Source organism: Cryptomeria japonica, chromosome 3 (genome assembly GCF_030272615.1).
Source record: "Cryptomeria japonica chromosome 3, Sugi_1.0, whole genome shotgun sequence".
In the NCBI taxonomy this organism is placed as follows: Eukaryota; Viridiplantae; Streptophyta; class Pinopsida; order Cupressales; family Cupressaceae; genus Cryptomeria; species Cryptomeria japonica.
This window is the reverse complement of record NC_081407.1, coordinates 365,880,208-365,905,562: the sequence shown is the minus strand read 5'-3', so window position 1 is coordinate 365,905,562 and position 25,355 is coordinate 365,880,208. Positions and strand designations below refer to the sequence as shown.

Here is a 25,355-nt window from a genome sequence, read left to right as displayed (position 1 = left end):
ATCGCCTATATGGGAGCCAAACCATTCTTGAGTGTCTTTGTAGGGGCCAATCTACTACTTACCAAATTTATCTACCCTATCGCATGGCTATCTAGCGCGTCGCTACCCATGCTAGCAAATTTATCTTCATCTGCCCTATCGCACAGCTATCTAGTGTGTAGCTACCCATGCTAGCAAAATTGTATCTTTATCTGCACTATCGTATGGTTATCCATTCCAGCATATCACGCCCTATCGTATGGCCATCTAGCATAACACATCTTGCTACCCATACCGACATATCGTATACCAATGGCGGTCGCTTATCTCATATCTTTCCGTAGCCAGGGGATTTCCTCTAGAGCGAGGTTTGTTTCTGTTACGTTATCTTATCCATTTCTTTATCTTATCATCCATCACGCTAATCTGCAGCTAGTATGTTTGAGATGTACCAAATAGCAACATCTGTACCAAATGTCAACATCATCTCGCTGGGGCAACGTCGTCTGATCAACGAAAATTTGCCTCCCTATCGCGACTATTCTTTCTTTGTATCTTCCTCTACTTTAGCTTCACATACCTCAACAAAGGCATGCTCGCTAAAGTGGGGGCAAAATGTAATATCAAAAATATTATCCCTTGTAATTAAAGTGACAAATGGTGTTTTTCCTCCATGTCATCAGAGGTCAGGATCCGCCATCATGTCCTCTTGTCCACTCAGACCATCCATGTCAACTCTAGCTGAAGCATTACCAACTCTGCCAACTTGTCACCTTCAGGGACACAAGCGCGGCGCGGAGACGTCCGCGCAGCGCGCTAGCATCCCGCGAATCTGACAGTCTGCAGGTGGTTGTTTGAGCGTTACGCCTGTGCCCAGAAGAAATCGTAACACCTCTGCATGCGCCCACTGACGTCCAAATTCCTTCCTGAGCCTTTATTGGAAAATTCCCTCCATTCCACTCCCCAACTTATTCTTCTTATTTTTACCACATGATAACTAATCATCTTCCTTCTTTGGTAAGCCACATTCAAGATTCTTTAATGGAGTAAACATCTCCAAATCCTCCAACATATCTCCTAAACTTAGTAGTAGATAAACAACTTCTCTTGAAAGTTATTTTTCCTCTTCGAACTCCATATAACAACAAAATTTATTTATATCAAAAACAGTAAAATAATGATATCCTCTACCCTTTCTTCTGGCTCTTTTGATTCTGCTTCCCCTACTAATTATGTGATAAAAATTATTTTCAAGCTTTCCCATTTCTGCTACTTGTTGCTCTTCTATTGCTTTAGATTTTCCTTCTCCTGTACCATCTTCTTATCATCCACCCATATCAAAGAAGACTTTTCCTTTGAGCAAAACCACCAATAATTTCTTCGTGACAAAAAATCCTGTTTGAGGTCCAATATCTCTTTAACTCTCCATTTAGGTTTTCCTCTCTTCTTTGAGGACTCGGGAGTTTTCCCTGGATAGTGACTTGTTTCATAACCTACCATATGATATGAATGGAATCTGTACAGTACATTCTCATTATCTAATTCTTGAAAAAAAACTAATTGCAATAGAAGAGAAGCATATTTTCTTTAGAAGCGGTAGATCCAAGCCTCTGCTTATTTTTTATTCTTGCATAGACTACATCCAAAGTACCAATCATTTTTTCATCTACTTCAATTCATTTTCCCAATGTATTATCCATACTTCCCAAGATTCTACTGCTCCAAAATTCTAATTATAGACTTCAAAGTCTTACGAATATGATCGGCAAATGAGATTATACCTGATCAAAAGATAGATTAGAAGTTAGAACTCTATTTTAAAAGGAGAATCCCACTCTCCTCCACGTTATTAAGCTCCTGCTACAATGCTAACTACTTTTACTCCTCTAAATGACATGAAACAAAAAACCCTTTGAGCATTAAGGTTAACTTCACATCATTTCCCCATAGATAGGCTCCCCGATCCTATATTGATTCCACTAACAACCAGATATCTCTGCATTCTTCTATTACCCCTCTTCTTAGTAGATCTGGCGTTCTGTATTACACTTCTTTCAAGTAGGAAATTTTTCCTGAATGCCACAAAATCGAGCATGGCCTTTGGAAATGGTAGTTTTCAATCTGTGATCTTCTCCTTTCTCCTGCAGAGATCTCAATTTTGAGGTTCTTGAAATATCTCTTCATCTCTCACACTAGACTATAACTAGGTCCCCTCCTGGAGAATCTAGCTGGATTCAATATATAGAATTGTACAGGGCACTACCACCTCTACACAAAATCTTAGCAATTTTCCTTTAAAAAAGGTTTTTCTAATCCTTGTGTTCCAACCCCTGCTCATTTTTGTTTTTTACTAGTATTCAAGACTAATTTCCTTAAAACTAGAAATCTACATAACTTTTTTTTATGTAATCAATTTATTAAAAACATAATATACTATGTATTGTCAAGCAATGTAGAATTTTTACATAAACAAGAATGCAAGTGGCTAAGGAGAAAACCAAGTAAGGAAAACAAACACCTACCTCAAACTCTTAAATCTGCTACTCACAAAATTATGTTGCTCATCAACACAGTTAATTAACAAAAATCAAATTAGGAATGCAATCAAGACTAACTTCTAATGTCCCCCTTTTCGGGTGCTCTTGCAGTGTAGTTGGTGTTGATTTTTGGGGTTTGTGTCAGCATGTTCAAAGGGGTAATCTGAAGTTGTGAGCTCAGATGGTTTAGTTGAGTTGTATGACTCTTTCAGATGTGATTTTTGGCTTGCAGTTCGGGCTCCAATTGGGTCCATTTGTCTTTTTTCATCATCGTGATCACTCCTATGCGATCAATTTTCAATTATGACACTTTTCGACCATTGTCACTGATTGGGTGTATTATTGAGCTATATTAAATGAACTTTAATAAAGTTGTCATTTTAATTAAAATAATTTATTGGACACCTCAGTATTATAGCTCATTGGAAAGAAAACAAAAAGATTTAAACGAGAAGTGACTTTTAGTGTCATAAATATTTTAAAAGTAAAATAATCACTTTTTGAAATCAAAAGGCTTAATAATTAATAAAGTGATTTTAAAAAGATGTTTTTAATATTGGTATGTAAAATTTATTCTATTTCTTTGATTGAAACCCTTGTGGTTCTCGAGATCGAACTTCATCTCAACCTCTAGTGGGCGAACACTTTCTTGGGAAGATCAGTTTTGGTGGTGAAAGATTCCTCCCTAGCTAATGATTGACGAAGTCACTCAGATTTGCATCAGTATTTTAATGGTTATGCTATGAAATTAAATAAAGTCTTTGATAAGATAAATTTCATATTTTGTTGTTGTGATCGAAGTTGTTAGGAAAATTATGTCTGGACACCATGTTATGAAATAGGAGTTTTTGTTGGATGAGTTTGGATTCATTTAAGGTGTTGAGCACTTTGATATTGGTAGAGTTGGGATTGAAGCTTCAATTTCAATGTAGGTTATTTGTTTGAAGGTTTTCTGTGGATTTGGACACTAAGTTCCTATTGGTGGTCATTGTGGCATGAGATTTGCTAGGTGTTTGGAAAACTTTGGATTGCATCGGAAGGGAGCTGATGTGCATTTCTGAGTGTTGCAATATGTATTTTCAGAACTGAACTATTTGTGAAAGCTTCATCAATATTTGTGTGCTTGGGAAGAGCAACTTGTTAATAATGGAAACTATGTATGAAATGTGCGTAGTATTCTTGGAGTTGTTGATGTTCATGTCCATGTACTACTCCAGTTTTGTAATAGAGAACTTTTCAGATTGAATTTCAGATCTGTGCAATATTATTTCAGTCAACTCAAGGTCGGAATTTCATTTGTTTGATGCATTATATTTCTGCTCTCATAACAGATAATATTGTGTAAATCTTGTCATATCTTCGTTTTATGGATAGAAACTTTTCCTTCTTGCTGTTATCTACTTGTTTGAGTGCATAGCAAAGTTGAATGGTATCTCTGCAAGATAAAACAAAAATAAACAGAAAACCTTTATGCAGTCAACCACCATAAGCAAGCAAACTGTTTGACAAAATTACTCAGTTGGGAAAAGTGAAAATTTGGGCAAAAATTATAGGGGATCTTATATAACTCCAAGCACTTAAGCTACGTTTAACTATTAACTACATGCATTCACCAACCTTTTTGATAGTCCAGTAAACATTTTTCTGTTTCCATTTGAAATTGATTACTAATTTAACAATTATTGTTACAGGTGCTTATGTGAAATTGGAGACTAGTTCACCACCCATGTCATAGCAAAAACTAAAATGCTACATTTAACATAATGATAAAACAAAGGTATGATTGAATTATAGGTCTTTATTTGAGAAGTTAGCAATGCTCAAAACTTGAGTTATCATAAGAATGCCTTCGTAACAAAATTAGCTAACGTTGTTGTATGTTTCAAAGATAATCACTCATTTGTCCCTGGTCTAGTTGTTAGGCAGGGGAATGGCCATGACAATGAACTGCACTAAGTTTGATAATGCATCCCCCAGTTAAAAAGCAAAAGTGTCTGCCATCATGTGCTGTACATCAAAATGATGACAAAGCTGGGTCAAGAATTTAATATATTATATAAAGAATAACAGTTCCTCATCCCAGATCATGCAATGTTAACCAGTTAAATATCCTTAAAAAGCAATTGAAACTTTGGAATTCTCTCCTGAGGCAAAGGGCACATGACAATCAATTTTCCTTTCATTGCTCCTCTGAAGATGGCCTGCATAAAATATATAGACAAGGTTTCAAAATGCAAAACCAGCCAAAATATAATCTTGCTAATATAAATCCAATTAAACAAATCAATTAAATATTTTCTAGAAAATAAGTTGGCAAGCCAGAAACTGGAAAACAAAACTATCCCAAGCTATAAGATTGATGACCCCTGTTCAAAATTCTAATGTGACCCTTTAAAATATTACAAATGAATCAAAATCAATCTGTTAGATGACCAGAGCCCAACACAACCAAAACTCCAATCTGAAAAATATTGTCACAGACAAATTGAGCCAAGGAATTGCTAACACAATGATAAACACATTATCAAAGAGCTAGCATGCTTAAAGAGGAAAAATATTTGTGAACAAAAAGCCTGTCAAATATCAATAAAATGTCCATTTTTCTCTATTTCATACCTCCACAACATCAATAAAATCTTGCTTTTGATGGAATGCACCGATCCATTTAGTATGGTCTGGAGTCCTGTTGAAGACAGGATATCAAATTTTATGATAAAACAAAATTTCTAAATTCTGGCAATGAATTCAATAACCAGGCCACAGCTGCATTTTATAATGAGATTTACCCATAGTGGAATTCGTGCAATTACCAACAATAAATATATTTTTCAATCAAAAATAAAAAAAATTGATCCCCACCAACTTATGTGCAGCATAATTTTATTATAATTTTTAGTCTCAAAGAAAAGAAAATACAACTCCAACAAAATTGATTTCAAAGAGAGAGTATATGATACCCAGAATCCATCTTCATGTGGTGTGCATTAAAGAAGAAGATCGTAGCAGGTATCAAAGTAATGTCAAAATACTTGATATAAACTTGGATTTCCTCAGCATCCACATCCACTAAAGCTATTGATGCAAACTTTGACACTTCACGTGCAGATTTTGCAAGCTGTGGTTACAGTTAACTTGTAATAGAAAGTAATAAAAAGAAATGTCAACATAACCAATATTCATCAATCATTCCTTATAATTCCAAAAATGGGGTAAGAATTAGAGAAAAAAGATTACACTTTCATCAAGCTGCATGCAGACAATATCTGTGGCCCTTCCAAAACGAAGAACCAGAACTTTGTCCAATGTATCCCTAATGAGCTTGTCAACATCCTGTTTCCTCATGAGAGTCTGTAGTAAGTAGCTCATCTCTCTAGAAAAAAAGAATCCAACTTCTCCCTTTTTCTGCAAACAAGCACTGGCCGTTACCACAATGCAAGCAATAATAGACACCTCAAGCTGCAAGATAACATGCAAAGCAGAGACTGGCTTTTAAAATAAGCATCCATCCTAGAGAGATTTAGAATAAGGACAGAAAAGGAATGTAAAAGAAGCTCATTATGCCAGATCTAGCCCCATGTTTATTACCATAACTTTTAAAAAAAATTCTGCAAACAAGCACTGGCCGTTACCACAATGCAAGCAATAATAGACACCTCAAGCTGCAAGATAACATGCAAAGCAGAGACTGGCTTTTAAAATAAGCATCCATCCTAGAGAGATTTAGAATAAGGACAGAAAAGGAATGTAAAAGAAGCTCATTATGCCAGATCTAGCCCCATGTTTATTACCATAACTTTTTAAAAAATTTACATGTCTTTTTTTTGGGAATCAACTGCATGTTTAGTATGAAGTCAATCTATATGATGCGTCTTTCACAAGGAATGATTCAGAAGAGCCCATCTCTTATGGGGTTGAATGTTCTACTTGGCATTGATTGCATCAGGGTATGGTCAGATGAGTGAAGCAGTGGGATTGAAAATGGCAAAATAAACATCACATAGTATCAATCAGCATTACTGGGACATTCATAAGGTAAACCAAGTCTTCTTAGGAGTCCAACCATCTAAGAAGTATTCTGGCTGAAGCGTTCTCAACAATGGAACTCCCTCAAATCATGCCCACTTAGCAAGCTCGTTACCGAATGTGTTTACACTTTACAGACAAGAATACTCACCACTATACTACAATGAGAATACTATTTGGAGGGTAGTTAGACCACAATCGTTGATAACTGATTATAACCATTTATTAACAACTACCCAAAGCCAGCAAGGAACTAACATAATAAATTGGCTTTACAATCAAAAACATTATTTATTGAAATGGTCTACACAATGAATTTCTGGAGCTCCCATCTATTTCCTCTTGGCAATTCCAAGAGAAAGACAGGAGATTGCAAGCTTCCCATATAACCTCCAATCTCATGTTCCCCTGATAAAGGAGTTACAACCAATAGACTAAAACGAGCATTAGCAAAGTAGTCAAGCCCTACTCCAAAGGCAACTAAACAAAATTTTATGGGACATCTATCAAAAAATCCCAATCTGACTGGAGCAGATGGTCTTATTATTGACAAGATGCTCGGGATCTTTGCTCTAAATATAATGAAACAGACCAACAACAAAGAGAATGCTTACATGCTGGTGCAAGACCCAATGTAGGCCATCTTGTTGAATATAGAAAAGTTAAAACCAATTAATCTTGGAAGATTCTACATTTGCCAATTCACTCAATTATAAAATCCAAATCTCCTACTTGGAAGCTGAATGAAATCATTATGGAAGATTGAGCATTAGTCAGCAACAAAACCTGGTTGTCTTCTCTCATATCTACAGAAAGACTAATATCCCAACAGGCTTCTCGGCTAATGTGGGCACATCTCTTCTTGAGTACCATATGAAACTGAACTGTGCAGCACCAGGCTGGTAATAATTAAGCTCTATGCCATATGAGGACCTCAATATTTTTCTTTGGAAACTACAATTACGGACACAGTTGCGACCATGACTGCCCTGTTAGACAATTATGCATAATGTAGATGGGTGCTGCAGGTTTGTGACTAGTTTTCCAAAATTGCTTAATTGAATTCAAAAATATGAAAATGAAATGCTTATGTTAAGTGCACAAGTGTGCTTTATACTCTGAGGGCAATTAAATTCCTGATTACACAAAAACTAAATTTGTTTTAGCCTTTTGAGATATTGAAGTAAATGCGATTGGAAGGTCACAATATAACATGCATGCAAAAATACTGGCTTGCCAAAATGATTCATCAAAATGTGATCCTTGAAATGTCATGACTATAGAAAGTGCATGAAATATGATTTTCAACTTTTAAGTTTTTAGGTCTATTAAAGTTCTAGTTATGCACAAACTGCATTTCTGCAACCTTGGAGACTTTGAAGTAGATGAAATTGGAAGATCATGATAGAGCATGTTGATGATATAGCGTCGGTAGAAATCCTACAGGCCGACTCAACAAGATCAAATGTGTGAATGGCCTATTGGCCTTACACATTTGATGAATCTATCAACTTATATTAATCCTTTAATATCTTTATTAAGTCAAATATGCATTATCAGGTTTAATGATTAAACATAAATTATCGAGTTTGACTTATCGGATTTGTTTCAAAGGGGCCGACTTTTGGTTAAAGTTTGCCACCCCTCATTTGAAGGCATGCGATGCTTCATGAAGGTCATGCCTCCTCCTTGATGAGAGCCGACTCTTGGATATCTCTTACCGACGGATATATATGGACGTGGTCTTCCCTCTTTGAAAAGAGATTAGACAGCAAGTTCGATCATAATCAGGCAGATCGAATTCATGTACAAGCAGATCAATTGATGGTGAGAAATATATGTAGTTTGCTCGGGGGTGATGATAAGAGCTTATCGTCTATGGTTGGGAAGGCAACAGATCTGATGTTTGCCTGTGGTTAACGAGCACCACCATAAAATCAACATGGTATCAGAGCAGATTTGAACTTTTGGGAATCTGAATGGTTTGGTTTTGCTGAATTAATGGAGTCAGAATTGATGAGGAGGTGCTACGATGAAACGGAGCAGCAGCAGTTCAAGCTCTGTGGATTCCTCCATGCGACTCTTGTCGTCAATGAGACATGTCGCGATTTGATGGACTCCAAATGTTTCTTCAACGGGGAGAGTGTGGATCTTTGCATTCTCACAGAGGCGGGCTTGAATGTCGATCAACGAGGTTTCCGATGTCGTGCGGATGTGTCTTCCCGCTGTTGATAGTGGCTAGAGATGTCTGCAATGTCTCCGCTTGCAAGCTGATCGGTTTCAATGTTTGATAATGCTCGACATGGGATCGGCGGCTTCCGTGTATGTCTCAGCTTCAATGTATTGCAATATCGCCACGCGGTGCTGGACTTATCCAATGTCTGGCTCACTGATGACTGCTAAACGAGCTCCACGCGGATGTCAATGTCTCCAGACTGGATCGAGTAGAATGGACGTTGGATGCTTGCTCGGCGGATTTCAATGTTTGTGCCAAGGTAGTATGGTGCAATGTTGGCAGTCGCAGCTAGAAGAGCCAAGCTAACAATGTCGATGTCGCTAGCAAAATTCTGATGACAGATCGTTGTCTACAGCCAAGTCTTGGCAATGTCTAGCCGGAATATCTCTTCGCCGAACTAGGAGTTGAAGTTTGACTGTCTGTAGAGTTGGATGCTTGCTCGAGGTAGAGGTCAAATACAGAGGTCCGATATATTCTGCGCAAGGGGAGTCGCAGTTACCGAGCTGGCTCGGATGTTTGGCTTTGGCAAAAGCAATGTCGGATGCACTGATGTTTGCAATGCCCACTGCGTCGTGATCAAGCTACATTTCGTTGCTCAATTTGTATTCTATGATTGGGTCCATGTTAGCAGGGTATTCTTCCGTGACTGAGGGAGCAGCTAGAGGATCTACTTCAGTTGACTTCCGAGGATCTTGGTCATATTGATTCAGAGGGAGTAGACCATGTCGAGATGGTTTCTCTAGTGATCAGGAAACTGTAGCAGTCAAAGGACTATGATTCAATTCCATGAGTGTAGGCTGGAAGGCCTTTATGTTGTCACCTAGGTAGTGATATTCCTGGATAGATAGATACTTGGTGAGCTTGGGATTCACCAAGAGTGATGCAAACTCCAACCTTGTATTTCATGATGGATCTAAACATGCGGAAGATCAAATATAACTGTATTAGAGATATGGTACAGAGGAATGGTGTTCAGTTGAGATACATTTGTACTGAGGAACAGACGGCTAACATTCTCACCAAGCCTCTTGTCAAAGTGAAGTTTGTGCATTTTCGAGACAAGCTTGGAGTTGTGGAGAATGAAGCCCTTGCTGAGAGGGAGTCTCAGCATCAGTAATTACTTGATATGTATTTTAATGGATTCTTCTCTGTGAGAGAAGTTTGAGGTGCAAGCCCTTGTTATGCATTCTTCTCTGTGAGAGAAGTTTGAGGTATCAACCCTTGTTATGCATTCTTCTCTGTGAGAGAAGTTTGAGGTTCCAGCCCTTGTTCCACCCTTTGCGAGTAGGTATGGTGGATGACATGTGAGAAACTCCATGACTTGGCATTTGTGCTTATTCACCCTCTGGGAGTAGCCATGGTGAATATCATTGTGAGGTGACGATCTCACAATGATGAACACTTGTGCATTTTACCATCATTGTGAGGTGACGATCTCACAATAATGGTTAATATCACGGTGAGGTGATATCTATTCTTACACCATCCATGGGAGAAGCCATGATGGTTGATATCACGGTGAGGTGATATGTTTCCTTTCCACACATGGGAGTAGCCATTGTGGTCAAACATCACGATGAGGAGATATGCTATCACGATGAGATGATAACCTTCTTTCATTCACATGAGTGTAGTCATTATGTTAGTCATCACGATGAGGTGATGTGACTTGTAGAGATTAAGAAGGATTCCTCCCTAGCTAAGAGGGAGTGTTGATGATATAGCGTCAGTAGAAATCCTACAGGCCGACTCAGCAAGATCAAATGTGTGAATGACCTAATGGCCTTACACATTTGATGTATCTATCAACTTATATTAATCCTTTAATATCTTTATTAAGTCACATATGCATTATCATGTTTAATGATTAAACATACATTATTAAGTTTGACTTATCCGATTTGTTTCAAAAGGGCCGACTTTTGGTTAGAGTCCGCCACCCCTCATTTGAAGGCATGTGATGCTTCATGAAGGTCGTGCCTCCTTGATGAGAGCCGACTCCTGGATATCTCTTTTCAACGGATATATATGGACGTGGTCTTCCCTCTTTGGAAAGAGAATATACAGCAAGTTCGATCATAATCAGGCAGATCGAATTCATGTACAAGCAGATCAATTGATGGTGAGAAATATATGTAGTGTGCTCAGGGGTGACGATAAGAGCTTATCATCTATGGTTGGGAAGGCAACAGATCTGATGTTTGCCTGTGGTTAACGAGCACCACCATAAAATCAGCAGAGCATTTATGCAAAAGGTTGCAGTATAAATAAAAAAGGTGATTTAGTACATACTATTTTATTACGATGTTTTCTCGGAATGTAATCATTGTTGGGTCTGCACAAAATGTGCTTTTGTGGTAGAAGGATAATGTTCTGTGCCCAAGACTTGACAGATAAAGGTCGTCAAAACTGGATTGTTTTATAGAAAGATTTTCCTTGTCATGACTTGTCTTCATTGGAAAATTACAGATCCTACCCTAAAATTGTATTCTGCAATCATGGATAAAGGTTTTGATTTGGACATCAACTAATTAACTTTCAGCTGATATTGCTACAACCTTTGTTCATGCATGAGGCATCAGGCATCTTTCCATATTCATTTAACCAACTCTCTGAACACAAGTCACCTTCAATGCTGAGTCTAATTTGTGTGGCTCGTAATGTAAATGTTTTCTGACGTTTGGTTCCATTGTATGAGTTATGGTCCATGGACCAGTAGTATTGATCTTTTTCTTTCAGTTTCCTCTATTGATGTGTGTTCTATAGTCAGAGAATTGCCTAGAGCCTATATTTTAGAACCCATATCTTTTTTACTAGGGGCAAAAGTACTATAAGTAGAGAACCTCTTAGCCCAAACAACTCCAACTCACTGAAACGCTTGTATACATTTGAAGCGCCCTCCATTTTGTGACAGTAACTGTTTGGTACATTTAGATCTCAAAAAATATTGGGCTAAGGAATTTTCTGGATCCTGTACTCTTCTGTTAAAACAATCGTGCAGCAGGAGGCAGGTGGAGTGATATTCATATGGAAATAGATCCCACCAATGAAGACAGGAGATATATGCAAATTTGGAGAACCTATCTTGGGAGAGGAAGGCATTAGAGAGTACATTCCAAATGCAAGATCCATATTGAATGATGGGGTGAAGCACAAGAAGAAATTTATATTCTTCCACCACAATAAAAAGATGGCATGGGCATTCAGGATGTCAATCACATTACATGGAGCAACTATGAGCATTTAAGTATCAGGATCACAAGCCTAGTCTGGATAACATTGAAACTTAAAAAAGACCCATGTTCTATTTTAAAAATGTCTCAAGAAATGCCACATCAAGGTATGCAATCACAATGCTTTTTTAATATTAAAAAATTGTTTTTTTATCAAATAAACAATAAGAGATAAGTAATCATTTTTTATCCTCATACAGGCGCCTCTTGAGAAGATTCATACTAATGTTGGGTTACACTGTGGTGAGATGAATTTAGTTGACAGGCAGCAGATGACGGGTCAAAAAGGAAGCAAGTGGAAATACAACTGTAACAGGATCATCTCTCCTCTGAAAAGAAGTGAAACTTGAGTTGAAAGGGGCAGTGAAGTTAAATTAGATTCTACACTGTCCTCAGATTTGTCACTTGCTAAGCATTTACTTGAAGGAAGCTAAGGAGAAAGCAAAGAAGCAAATCGATCTTGCAGAAGGCCCTGTTATCAGTCGGACCTAAACAACCTGACAGAGAAGATTCTGATGCCAGTACTGGAGATGACATTCAAGCATAAGGCAGCTCACGATTGTGCTGTTGGATTTTAAGCTGTTTGCTGATGTTTTAATAGGGTGTTTGATCCTTTGTTGAATATGCCTTAAACTTTCAATTTTGGTTTTAAGAATGGGCTGCCCTTTGGTGGCCAATACATTAGTTTGTTAGACACTAGTATCATTTTGCTTGCTCTGAAGTGGGCATATATTTATCTTTGTAGACTTCTTATGTGAAGATAAAAGAAAAGTCCAAACTCAAATGCCTATACCAATATCCTTCATACATTCCTAAATTGGAGGGTTTGGAACATGATATGCTGTTCTTCAAAATAATAGAAAATGGAAATGGTTATAGTTGTCATGCTTGACATATTTGCAAAAAACAGAGGCACATAAAAATACTTGCAAAATGTTTATAGGGACAGTTACAAAGAAAATCTGTGTAATACTTGTGAATGTGGATGTGTAATTGTGGGCAATAAATTTGTTCTATTAGTAACTGAGATTTCTATTTTCGTGTGCCTAATTTCGGTTGTGCTACTTTAATACATATTGTATATAGCAATCAGTCTTGTATTTGATTGTGGAAGCATACTGTTTGACAAAATACCTCACCCAACGTAGATTTAGCCAACATATATCAGATATCCACAGGAGCTTGTTGTAGAACTTGCATTCACATACTTGAACAGGGCAAGGATATATATGAGATTTTCCTCAAACTAGAGATTTTGTGGAATGTTTTTAAAAATTTCAGATGGCTGCAAAGAAATTGCGGACTTCAAATTTGTATTCAAGGCAGGATGCTTCAAATTATCATTCTTATTCTGTTTTAGGGATCAATAGACAAACCCGTGACCCTATTTTAAGACATGAATAGCAATTTTAGAGAAAAATTATTACAAAATCGCAATAGACAGCATATATATATTCCCAGGCTTGTACCCAAGGAAAAACATTGTCTTACCGTCATATTGTGTTCCGATACCCATACCCGCACCTATACCAGAACCGATAACTTAGATCTTATACAAGAACATATCATTTTTCTTATACGTGTCCACAATTACTGGCTTTCAAGGATAAGATGAACCTCTGAATTAAGAGGCAAATGTATCAAGCACAAGACTTAAAAATATAGAATAAAGTAAATTAAATTCTAGAAAAATATTCTACCCAACGTACATAACAAGATCCATTGAAAAATAAAATAAAAGAAAACTATATATATATATATATATATATATATATATATATATATATATATATATATATATATATAATAACAGTCCTAATCTTAAGAGTGTTATTAAGATTCCTGCGATGTCGAACTTTGCCGCTCCTTCGCCTGGTTGTTGCGCGTCCTTTTCCCTATGTTCAGCTTGTCCCTCTACAGTTCATGGTGATGCCCTTTCCAAGGATTCCTCACGGTTTGGTGTGTGGGAGGTGTCTTCCAACAATGCATGTGAGGATTTTGGTGCTGTGCACCAGATGGCATTGTGCCCTAGCCCCGTCCAGAAGCCCTCAGCCCCCATTCTCCCTACATGCGTCCTATTTTTGGCACTTAGGGTTATTGGTAGCGAGAAGAGTGCCTCCATTCGCCCTCCTTCGGCTGTCAGTTCTCCTAGTGTGGGTGCGAATAATGCTTCACAAGGATATTTCAAAGATGTTATCACTCAGGGTGCTACAAGCACTAAGGTGAGAAATGCAGCCTGGGATGCATAGCCTCTCAAGAGTGGGATGGCCTCTGATTTTCCAAGGGCCTCTAAGATCTGTTCAAAATCCACACTCAAAAGGGCTTCTACATCCCTTGTTTTGATCTTCTCTGAGGATCTGAAAAAGGATGTCTTCGACACCTCTAATGGCTTGATTGGCCAATTCAAGCAATTATGGCCAAAACTTGTAGGTTTGCACGAATGGATTACAGGTGCATGGCAACCATTACTCAAAGGTAATGTGGAAGTTTACCCCTACGCACAGAGCTTTTTTATTGTGGTGTTTAATTGCAAACAAGATCCGGATGCCATCCTCTAGGAGCAATAGTGTTGGGGGCAAAATCTGCTCCTTCTAAAACCCTAGTATCCATATTTCAACCCTTTGAAGGAATCTTTTACAATGAAACCTGTTTGGGTCTACCATCCAAATATCCCGTTAGAGTTTTGGTTTGAAGGTAACTTCAAAGCTATTGGGGATTCCTTGGGTAACTCCTTGGCCATTGACACAGACAAATCTAATTTCACCTACACTTTTGCTCGCATCTTGGTGGACATGGGCATCTCAAGAGAGCTTCCAGTGGATATCACTTTTAAGATTGTTGATCCTGGCTATTCTTAGACTCTCAATTACAAAGGTTTGCCCTTCTGATCCAAAAGATACTTTGAAACTGGCCATATGGCCAATAGTTGCACCAGATCCAAGTTCAAAGTTGAGCGCCAATCTTGGTGGACCAATGCCCTTCCACAACATTACATTGTGGACGCTCCTTCAAATTATCTCGGGAAGGATGTAGATTCGCCTTGGGTCAAGCAGGCCACCCCCTTCACAGGATTCTAAGGTGCACAATGGGTGCAATAGGCAATCATCAATAGAGGCTCTCTCTTCAAAGGATACAACAGCACTAAAACCTCTACAGAAAAACGTCTACCTTGGGATGGAAGACAAAATCTCTAATTCTTCTAGTCCACTGATTCTTCCTACAAATGCTTGCATGAAGGAAATCCATGCCATGCACCTTACCACATTACCTTTGAACAGTGGTTGCCATGAGGGGCACCAAAAATATCAACATATGGCTAGAATCTATGTCAAAATGAAGTTACATAAGTTGATCATGCATTCAATCAAGGTTATTCTCTACTTTCGGTGAGTGAATTCAAGAGATAGATTATGAATGCCTCCCTTTAGATGCTTTCATTGCTGGAAGTTTGGACATTTTGCAAGGAATTGTGATTCAATGAGAGATAACAAGGGGTAATTGGGACCAAAGAAGGTGCAAATTAGTAGGCCTCCTATTGTTCAAGAGATTGCATCATCTTCAAAAGGAAATAACTCTCTATCTTTTGCAATCTAGAAACAAGTTGGAGGTATTTTGGGTAGGGTTTCCCCTTGAGGGCCCCTTCCCTCCTATGGTCTAGAGATATGTGAGGTTGAATGAGCATTGCCTCTAAAAGAAGGCATCTTTACGGAAATCAATGTTGATTCCCCTAAGGCTCAAATCTAAATCAAGTGAGGTTGAGATCGCTTTGAGTACAAAGGATAGACATAAAGGGGGTGGGAGTAACAACAATTTAGGCCATGACTTAGAGGAGGATAAGGAAAATGAAGTAGAATGGATCACAGCTACCAGAAGGGGAAGAAAAAAGATGCAAGTAAGGCCAAACTCAAGGCATACCCAAGTATAAATGAAGAAATTTATTAAGTCTAGCGGCAAGCATCTCCCTCGAAAAAAAATATGAAGAGACTATTGGTCCTAATATTTTGCTTCTTCAAGAAACTAAAGTTGATGGCTTTGCATTAAAGGAGTTGATGCCAAGGATATGGAAGCAAAGCAAAGAAGTGATGGTCAACACTGTAGGTACCGCAAGAGGTTTGGCATTTATTTGGAACAAGCACAAATTCTCAGGTATGTATATTGACGAATCTCAATTATGTTTTTCAATCAAATTCAATAGTTTGACTGGGGGGGCTCCTTTCTCTTGATGAATGTTTATGGACCCAACTTAGATAGAGACATAATTAAGGTTTAGGAGCCAGTAACATTTCCTACTTGTACTTGATGTTGATTTTTGTAGACAATTTTGCCATACATTAGAGTAAGATTCTGCACAAATTTATTTAGAAATGATTTTTTTTTGCCCATTTTTTCAGTTGGGCCGTGACCTTTAAGTGAAAAATAAATTGAATGAATGATTCAATATTGGGATAATTACATTGAACGATATACACACGCATATATAGAGCCTACAAGACGATGTTCTATAAATAGAACTAGTCGTTAAAGTGAAATCAAATAAGCTAAAAAGCTTAAAAAGCTAAATATAGATTAAAAGGCTAAATAATAAAAAGCTTACTTAACAAGCTAAATAAGTCGACTAAAAAGCTAAATACCTAAATAAGTCGACAACTAAGATAACCGCTAAAAATAGAAGATGACCATTATAAAAGATATTAATATTATTTTAACACCCTCCCTAATGGTCATCATACTCAATACCCTACAGAAGACACTGCAGGTGTTATGATCACAAATGCAAAGAACACGCTGTTGCTATGGAGACCCTCCCAGGATCTGCAGAATGTAAATGACCAAGAGTATCAAAAGCCATCTAAGCTAATGTAGCCCGCACACGTGAATTAGAGATTTGGCACACGCGAATTACTGAAGCCTGAAACCATGATTTTGAGGAAAAATCAGCAAACCCTTTTGCAGAAAAGTACCAACTCCAAAACAAACTGCAAGATACCATGGTTGTAGATGTTCACCCTAATGGTGCGACCCAAAACTGATTGCAACAAAGCACGATTTTTTAGGAGAAAAATCGATCAAAACCAGAGAACTTCCAGAATCACAAACCCCATGCGAACTTCGCGTATCACAGATGATTTTTTCCCTGCAAACAATTTTTCAGGAAAAAAATCGTGAATACCCTAGAAATCCCACACAAACTTTGCGGATTACAGATGGGAATTTTTAAGGAAAAATTATAAACCCTGAGAACAATTTTCAGGGAAAAATCGTGAAAACCTAAAAGTTGGATTTACAAATCATCGTTTTTGTAAAAAATGGTAAAATCTCCAAAAAAAAAAAAAATTGTGGAAAAAACTATTAAAACCCAGAATAATTTTTTAGGGGAAAAATATTAAAAACCCATAATTTTTTTCTTAAGGGAAAAATATTTAAAACCCGACAAATAATTTTTATGGAAAAAATTATAAAACCTTAGTCGCAACAACGGCAGCACCCACAAACTCTTTTGCAAAAAAACGCGTTGACAATCGCGCGGAATAACGAGCAAAAAGTGGGCTGAAAAAAATGCGATCAGAGTCAAAAATCCCAATACAAACGTGCACAGGAGGGTGTGCAAAAAAAACGCACGGAAAAACACGTCATCGGCCCTCAGAAAACACAAAACGCCAATAAAATCGCCATCACGAGCAGAAAATGTGCGAAAATCGCGGAAAAAGGAGCCAAAACCCTAGGCACAGCACAAGAAAAAGTGTCTGCAGACCACACAAAAAAACGCGCCCAGCAATCGCAGAACAGCCGCTAGGAAAAATTGTGCGGGTAGCCTGTAAAATCCAGAAAACACGAAACTATCTGTGAAATACGAGGGTAAAGCAAGTCGCGTCGGTAAAAAAATCCGCGAAATTCGCCCAACAAAGGCCACACAGGTTGCAAGAAAAACCCTCATGCTAACCAAAAAAAATCGCAGCTTCGGACCTGCTAAAAACTTGTGACCACGAACCCTAAAAATTGCCTTAAAAAAGAATTTCGAATTACAGCTTGCCCACGAACCACCAACGATTTTTTTTTTTAAATCAATTAAAAAAAATTCTGGAAAAAAGTTCCAGAAAGACGGCCACGAATTTTTTATTTTTTTTAAATTCGCCAAACTCTAAAATATCCCATCAACCCACTCTGATACCATAAAAAATAAATTGAATGAATGATTCAATAATCGGATAGTTACATTGAACGATATACACACGTATATATAGAGCCTACAAGACGATGTCCTATAAATAGAACTATTCGTTAAAGTGAAATCAAATAAGCTAAAAAGCTTAAAAAGCTAAATAATAAAAAGCTAACTTAACAAGCTAAATAAGTCGACTAAAAAGCTAAATAGCTAAATAAGTCGACAATTAGGATGACCGCTAAAAATAGAAGATGACCATTACAGAAGATATTAATATTATTTTAACAGTATCCACCTACACACCAAAAAGGTTTGAATAAGTTAGTTAAGAAAGACAATTTTGGAAGACCAATATTGTATAGTTTGAAATTAAATTTAAAGTTAATGTGGAAGAGATTGGATTGGCAATTGCATACCTCATTTTTTCCATAGTGAAAGAAATTGTAATTAATTTTTTTTTTATAATTGTGTATGGATTGTTTTGCATTCTAGAGTACCACTCAAAAAAGAATGTTGGTAGGATACAAAGGCCATTTAATAATTTGGATCTCAATATAGCTGTAAATGTTAGTCCTCGTCTTTCTATTTTACCAATATCAATTGTTGTTATTTGTAGTGTTAGGGATTTATGTATAGTTATTGCCCATGTCATGGATAGTGGTATTTGCCTACAATTACCTAGTGATACAGATATTATAGGTATAATTTTTTGGAACATTTTGTTCTTTTGATTCATGCAATTATTAGCCTACCCTTATGGTAGGAGAAATCTTGTAGTCAGTGGATTATACTAGGCTGGCTTATTTTTTAAAGGAAGTGAGCTTCTTTTAAGAAAAAAAACTTGTTCGATGGCTGCAATTTCAATCATTTTATTAATCTGGCTTGGTAGTTGTACATTGGTTTGTATTTTGGGGGATAGAAATGAGTCCCAAAGTGGCTCTCAACGAGGGATATGCTGAAATGCTTTTGCAAAAACCATTGCAGCATTTTGACTGGATGGCCTTTGGGAAGCGTGTTGTAGCATTACGAGTGGATAGCCTTAATAAAAATGGCTGGATCTATAGTGACTTCAGATTTAAGGATTTGATGTTGTATTTGGGGTTTCATTCTTCAACCTTTTCTTGGTATTGAAGTCCTGTAGAGCCTTCAACCAACTTATTAAAAAAGAGAACAAAGACTCTTATATGTCCATTATCGGCTGAACAAATATGATTTCTTTGCATATTACACTTCTAAAGTTCTGATTTATTTTTATTTGTGCCACCTGTAAGATGTCTAAAATCAAACAATGTCCTTTCAATCCTGATATATATTTTTCTCTTAGTGTTTTAAGTGAAAACAATTGTAGCTTCCTTGCCAATCTAATCAAATACCTAATGGACAAGAAACCAAAAGTATATCCACACAAAATAACAGTCAATCACTAGTAAATCCAACGGTGTCCCATGCTTGTTCATAACCCTGTGGGGTTAAGAGAAGATTGAGATTGGGACTAAAAATTAGACACTTTGACAAAGCAGATCTTTAACATAACCACAGCAGATAATTGTAGACATTAAAACTCCCATTCGGCAGGCAACCATAAGTTTAAACTCCTGTTTGAAAATCCAACAAAGACAAAGAACAGTATATTCAAACAGCAAAGAAGTTTCAAAACTAACGAATTATTAAAAAGTTTAGATATATTTTTATTAAAATATAAAAGTAAACAAACATAGGATCAAAAAATGGGATCGAAGACCCCATATAACAAAATAGAAAAACATAAAGAAAATCAAAAATAGAAATACAATACTCAGTCAGATCTAGGTGTCAAAAGGGCAACCGTCAGCTGGTGATGCAAGTTAAATCCTCAATATGATTCAGAACAGGTCTATGAAATTCTATCTTCATTCAGCAAAACCTTATGAAACAGAACATAAACAAGAATAAATAAATAAAGTGAATTAAAAAGATAGCAAAGCTTTTTTGCACCATAAGAACAGATTGCTGGAAAAGGTATATATAATATGAAGCATAAGAACAGATTGCTGGAAAAGGTATATATAATATAAAGCATAAGAACAGATTGCTGGAAAAGGTATATATAATATGAATCATACGTCAGCTGGTGATGCATGTTAAGTTGTCATGAATAATGAGAAAAGGTCTAGGATTATCATCCTCATCCAGCTGATCTATAACACGGCAGATAAAAACCCTAAAAACATAGAGGCTGAAAACACAAGCATTATTACATTTAAACAAAAAAAATAAAAGAAATGGCCATGAACAACCATAACACAAGAGGAACTAAATTCCACCATTCATTGTTATAATCAAAACTAACATTCATCTGCAAGATGATTTTCCTGCTAAACTGATTCTCCCAGATCAAACATCAATAGGGTTTATATAAAAGAAAAACCTTAAACCCTAGCTTGCAACTGACTGCCTGTACAAGGAACCCCAACAACTTTAATCATCAGTTCAGAGTTTTTTGCTAAGCCTACTTTCAAGAGAATGTCTAACTCATGCCTTGGACTCAACCTTCGTAAATTTTCAGACCTTCGTGTTTCTTGAGTAGATGAAACATGCTCGTTTGTAAGCTTGCATTGCCTGAAATAGTTCCTCCCTTTAGGGTGAAGCTTTACATATTTTTTCTCAAAGCTTCTATCTGATGGTTCAACGATGGAACCCATATCAAGCTCCAACTTAATAATAATATTTGTCCTCAGCCACTAATAGAGTTCGTGTCTGGGCACAATTCTATGCTCAAGACTATGAGTCAAGTACAGTGGAGATAATTCAAGGACCTGGAATGGGTTGCTTACAGAACTGTGAAGAAAATCAACTTTCTTTTGAAGTGAATGGAAACTTGGCCGAATATATTAGGGTGCAACGAGTGTATCATACAAAGAGCACAAAAAGGCAATCCGAGTAAAAGCAAATAATTGAATCACTCCTGCAGCTTAATGAATTTACATTCAATCCTTTTGGAAACTTTAGTCATCTTTAAATAGTTTTTTGCTAAGCCTACTTTCACGAAAACGTTCAGCTTGTGCATTAAAATAAGCCTCTCTAAATTTTCACAAATTTGTAATTCTTGAACAGATGCAAAATGCTTCTGTTGAAAGCTGTCGACAACTAAATCTTTCTTTCTATTAGCTAAATCTCCTTAAGGTCCATCATTAAGCTTTAAAAAATTTCTGGACTGGCTTTATCAACTATATCTACTCCATCCAATAAAATAAACTGAATATTTTTTTGGCCAGATGAAGCATGTTCATATGTGAGCATGCATTGCCTGAAATAGTTCCTCCCTTCAAGGTGAAGCATTACATTATTTTTTCTCAAAGCTTTTCTCTGATGGCCTAATGATGGAAGAGACACTAAACTCCAACTTAAGAACTTTATTTGCCCTTAATCATTGATAAAGTTTGTATCTAGGTATGATTATATGCTCAAGACTCTTAGTCAAGTACATTGAATATAATTCAAGGACCTAGAGTGGGTTGCTTACAGAACTCCGAAGAAAATCAACTCTCTTTTGAAGTGAATACAAACATTGGCTCAATATACCAGGTTGCGTACAAAGAGCACAAAAGGGCAATCCAAGTCCCAGCAAATAATTGGATCGCTCCTGCAACTTATTGGATGTATATGCAATCCTCCTGGCAAATTTGACACCTTCACAAAGTTTTTGGCTAAGCCTACTTTCAAGAAAGTGTTCAGCTTATGTATTAAAATAAGGCTCTCTAAAGTTTCACAAATTTATAGTTCTTGAACAGATGCAGAATGCTTCTATTGAAAGCTGTCAATAACTAGATCTTTCTTTCTATTAGCTAAATCTCCTCCTTCCATCATTATGCTTTGATAATTTTCTGGAATGGCTTTATTAACTACATCTACTCCATCCAATAGCATAAAGTGAATATTTTCTGGATTTTCTAGACTGGCTTTATTAACTACATCTACTCCATCTAATAACATAAACTGAATATTTTCTCACTCATCTTTGCACAATTGAGTCATTCACGTTCCTGACATGTTTAAAAGATTGCAGAATTTTTTGCTTTTCAAAAATCATTCGAACTGTGTATTCAAGAAGATTAATTAATTTGCCCCTATAAAAATCAATTTCCTCTCTTGCCTCCTGGTATAGTCCAGCACCTGCAACACCTACCTCCGTAGATTTGACTAGTTCAGGATTCAGAATTTTGGGACACGTAAAGAAAATGCTTCAAATATTTTCCTTCTATATTCCTCAACTCGATTAAAATTCTATTATAGAGCATAGAGATTCTTCTGCAACATTGTTAAGGAGGTTACTTTTGGTATAAAATGACATACTTATATCATCCAAAGAGCAACCAATGCCTACTAAAGGCATCAAGTTTTCTAAAGTTCTAAACTAGTACCCCTGTTGTGCAGATTTATTTCCATCAAACAGAAAATCCTGTTTTCCTCCGGTTGGAAACCATTCAAACCAATAATAACTACCATGAAGTTTCTATATAGATCATCACTAAGAACTGACGGGCAACAGATTATGATTCTCACAACAGAAGCCTTACTGACTCCAAGATTCTCATAGAATTGCAGTTTATTTTGCAGTTCTTTTGAAGAACAACTGAATATATTTGGGTGCCCTTTGTTAAGTTTCCCAAGCTCCTGCGTTGGCAATCCAATGTTGCTCAAAGTTAACACGGTTGCAAGCAAGCTTGTTTTTCCCTCATAAACACTTGATGTGGAGGCAACAAGCTATGGATATCACAAATTCTGTTGTGAGAATCATAATCTGTTGCCCGTCAGTTCTCAGTGATGATCTATATAGAGACTTCATGGTAGTTATTATTGGTTTGAATGGTTTCCAACTGGAGAAAAGCAGGATTTTCTGTTTGATGGAAATAAATCTGCACAACAGGGGTACTAGTTTAGAAAGCTTGATGCCTTTGGTAGCCATTGGTTGCTCTTTGGATGATATAAGTAAGTCATTTTATACCAAAAGTGACCTCCTTAACAATGTTGCAGAAGAATCTCTATGCTCTATAATAGAATTTTAATCAAGTTGAGGAATATAGAAGGAAAATATTTGCAGCATTTTCTTTACGTGTCCCAAAATTCTTGTATACCAATGCTTTCAAAGAAGGGCTCAAACGCATTAATTGTATTATAAAGCAGATGTTTCTTAAAGGCTCGGGTTAAGTTCTTCTATTCACGTACATTGGATTACAGCTTCTATATAAAACATGGGGCATCGAGGGTAATATGTCTGGCATAAATAAAGTTAAAATTCCCCTGTATAGTAAAGATAATCTTGAAGCACTTGCTAAACTTGGTGCTTCACATTCACTGGGATTTCAGCCTGGGGCTCTACCGCTGCTTTTCCAGAGAGTTTAGCAGTCTGAACAAAAATTGAAGGCAACATTTTTAAGTCTAAATAATGAAAACCCCAATTAACCAATTCTGTTCAGAAAATGCAAATTTAGGAAGAAGCACATATTTTGGTAGTGCCCGCTGAAACATGGGTAGGTCATCCATTAGGGTCTATTGCTGAAACAGGCACTGGAGAGTATATAACAATGATCAGAGCCAAAATTAGTGGTTTAAGAGACTTTTTAAAATGGAACCCATTGGTGGGGACTGAAAAAAATTCAACAAAAATTGTAACTATCAAGTTTGATGTTACGATGGAATTAGAAATCAATACAGGTGTTTAAAATTACCAATATGTGGAGCAGTCATGAGATTAATCCATTTTAAAATTGAACTTACTTGAAAAATTATGGTGCAGACAGAGCTATGTAATTGTTTTTATGTTTTGCGCTGCACGGTCTCTTCGCATCACATGAATGCTGAGGGAGATTGGATTTTGAATTTCATTCAAGAACTTTCACAGGGTTTCTATTGGGAGTCCCTCGTTCTCGACTCGCACGAAGATCTCTTTTATTTTTATCGAATGAAGAAAGAAATTACAATAATTTTGCCTAAGGGCTCAATAACGTAGAGCCAATCTAAATCGAACACCTATTTTGTCTAGCCACCTCATTGTTAGTTCCTCTAAGGCATTTAATTTCTTTCAATAATTTAATCAATCATAAAGTAGAATTAAAATTTGTGAACAAAATTTTTATAATTATATTTAATTTTCTATTTTAAATAATTATAAAAATGTCATTTATTTGCTTTTCTATTTTTATTTGTTTTTTCTTTTTTTAAAATGTTATGTCATAAAACATTTAATCCACCAATCAAATGTCAATTGTATTAATAACTTAATGACATATCACTATTGTATATGTCATATCTTAATATTATTGTATATTTTTTATTGGTTGATTTTAGATATGATCATTGCAAAACTAATTTGCAATTAATTTTTTTATAAAAAAAGTTGTAATGCTTTAAATTTTGTACTTAAATTGTCAACCCTATTAATTTTTTGAATGAGAGTAAATAAATGTTATAAATATTTCCTAATCTTTCAACTATTTGAAAAAAGTAGTGATTTCTATCAAATTATTAAAGTGAATCCTTATATGGAGTCTTAACCCAATTCTTTAGTAGCACTAATTAAATCTTCAGACTAACACAAACAATCACACTATAGGTAGGAACTTGACCCAATGTGTCTCTTGTTTGGATTTAGAGTTGCCAACTAAAAATTATGATGAAGTGAATAATAATGAGGCATGGCTAAAAATATTAAATTTCATCACTTTATTAAAACTAATTTGAAATGTAAACATGTTAATGAATTAAGAATGATTAATTAACTCAATTAAGTTAATTAAGATTGTAAATGAGTATGTTTAAAAATAATAAATATAATAAAATAAATCATAAACATAATTTTTAATTATAATTATTAAAAAAATTAAATGATTTATAATTAATTGTAATCATAATCTTAATTGTAATCCAATTATGGAATTTAACAGTGGAATATAGATGATGGTTATAAAGCATAATTGCTTAAAATAGATTGGCATGTGTACTTGACTATTTTTTCATAAGATGGTGCAAAAGCATTACGTGTTTGGTGATTATAACAAGGATAAAATAAGCATTCAAATTGTAGTGGTGTGGAGTTAATACAACTAAGGAGGTCTTAATGGAACTTAAAATGATTAAGCGGTACATCAATAGTTTTGTTTCAATTGATTGCTACAATATGATGGTTGATGTTGGCAATGAACAAT

General features: G+C 36.2%; 1 protein-coding gene across 3 annotated transcripts; it reads right to left on the bottom strand.

Annotated features, from left to right (window-relative positions):
- Window positions 1–4,296: 4,296 nt before the first annotated feature.
- LOC131080031 (uncharacterized) lies at window positions 4,297–24,133 on the bottom strand. Of its 3 annotated transcripts, none has more exons than XM_058018127.2 (5): window positions 23,929–24,133; window positions 5,751–5,972; window positions 5,474–5,631; window positions 5,133–5,199; window positions 4,297–4,717 (listed from the first exon to the last, which is right to left on the bottom strand). In XM_058018127.2, the coding sequence occupies exons 2-5, from the start codon at window positions 5,880–5,882 to the stop codon at window positions 4,619–4,621; spliced, it is 456 nt and encodes a 151-aa protein (XP_057874110.2). In that variant the 5' UTR covers window positions 5,883–5,972; window positions 23,929–24,133; the 3' UTR covers window positions 4,297–4,618. The 3 variants fall into 3 exon arrangements, with proteins under 3 accessions (XP_057874110.2, XP_057874109.2, XP_057874107.2); XM_058018126.2 differs by having other exon boundaries at window positions 5,751–5,918; window positions 23,929–24,130; XM_058018124.2 differs by lacking the exon at window positions 23,929–24,133 and adding an exon at window positions 13,143–13,453 and having other exon boundaries at window positions 5,751–5,918.
- Window positions 24,134–25,355: the final 1,222 nt, after the last annotated feature.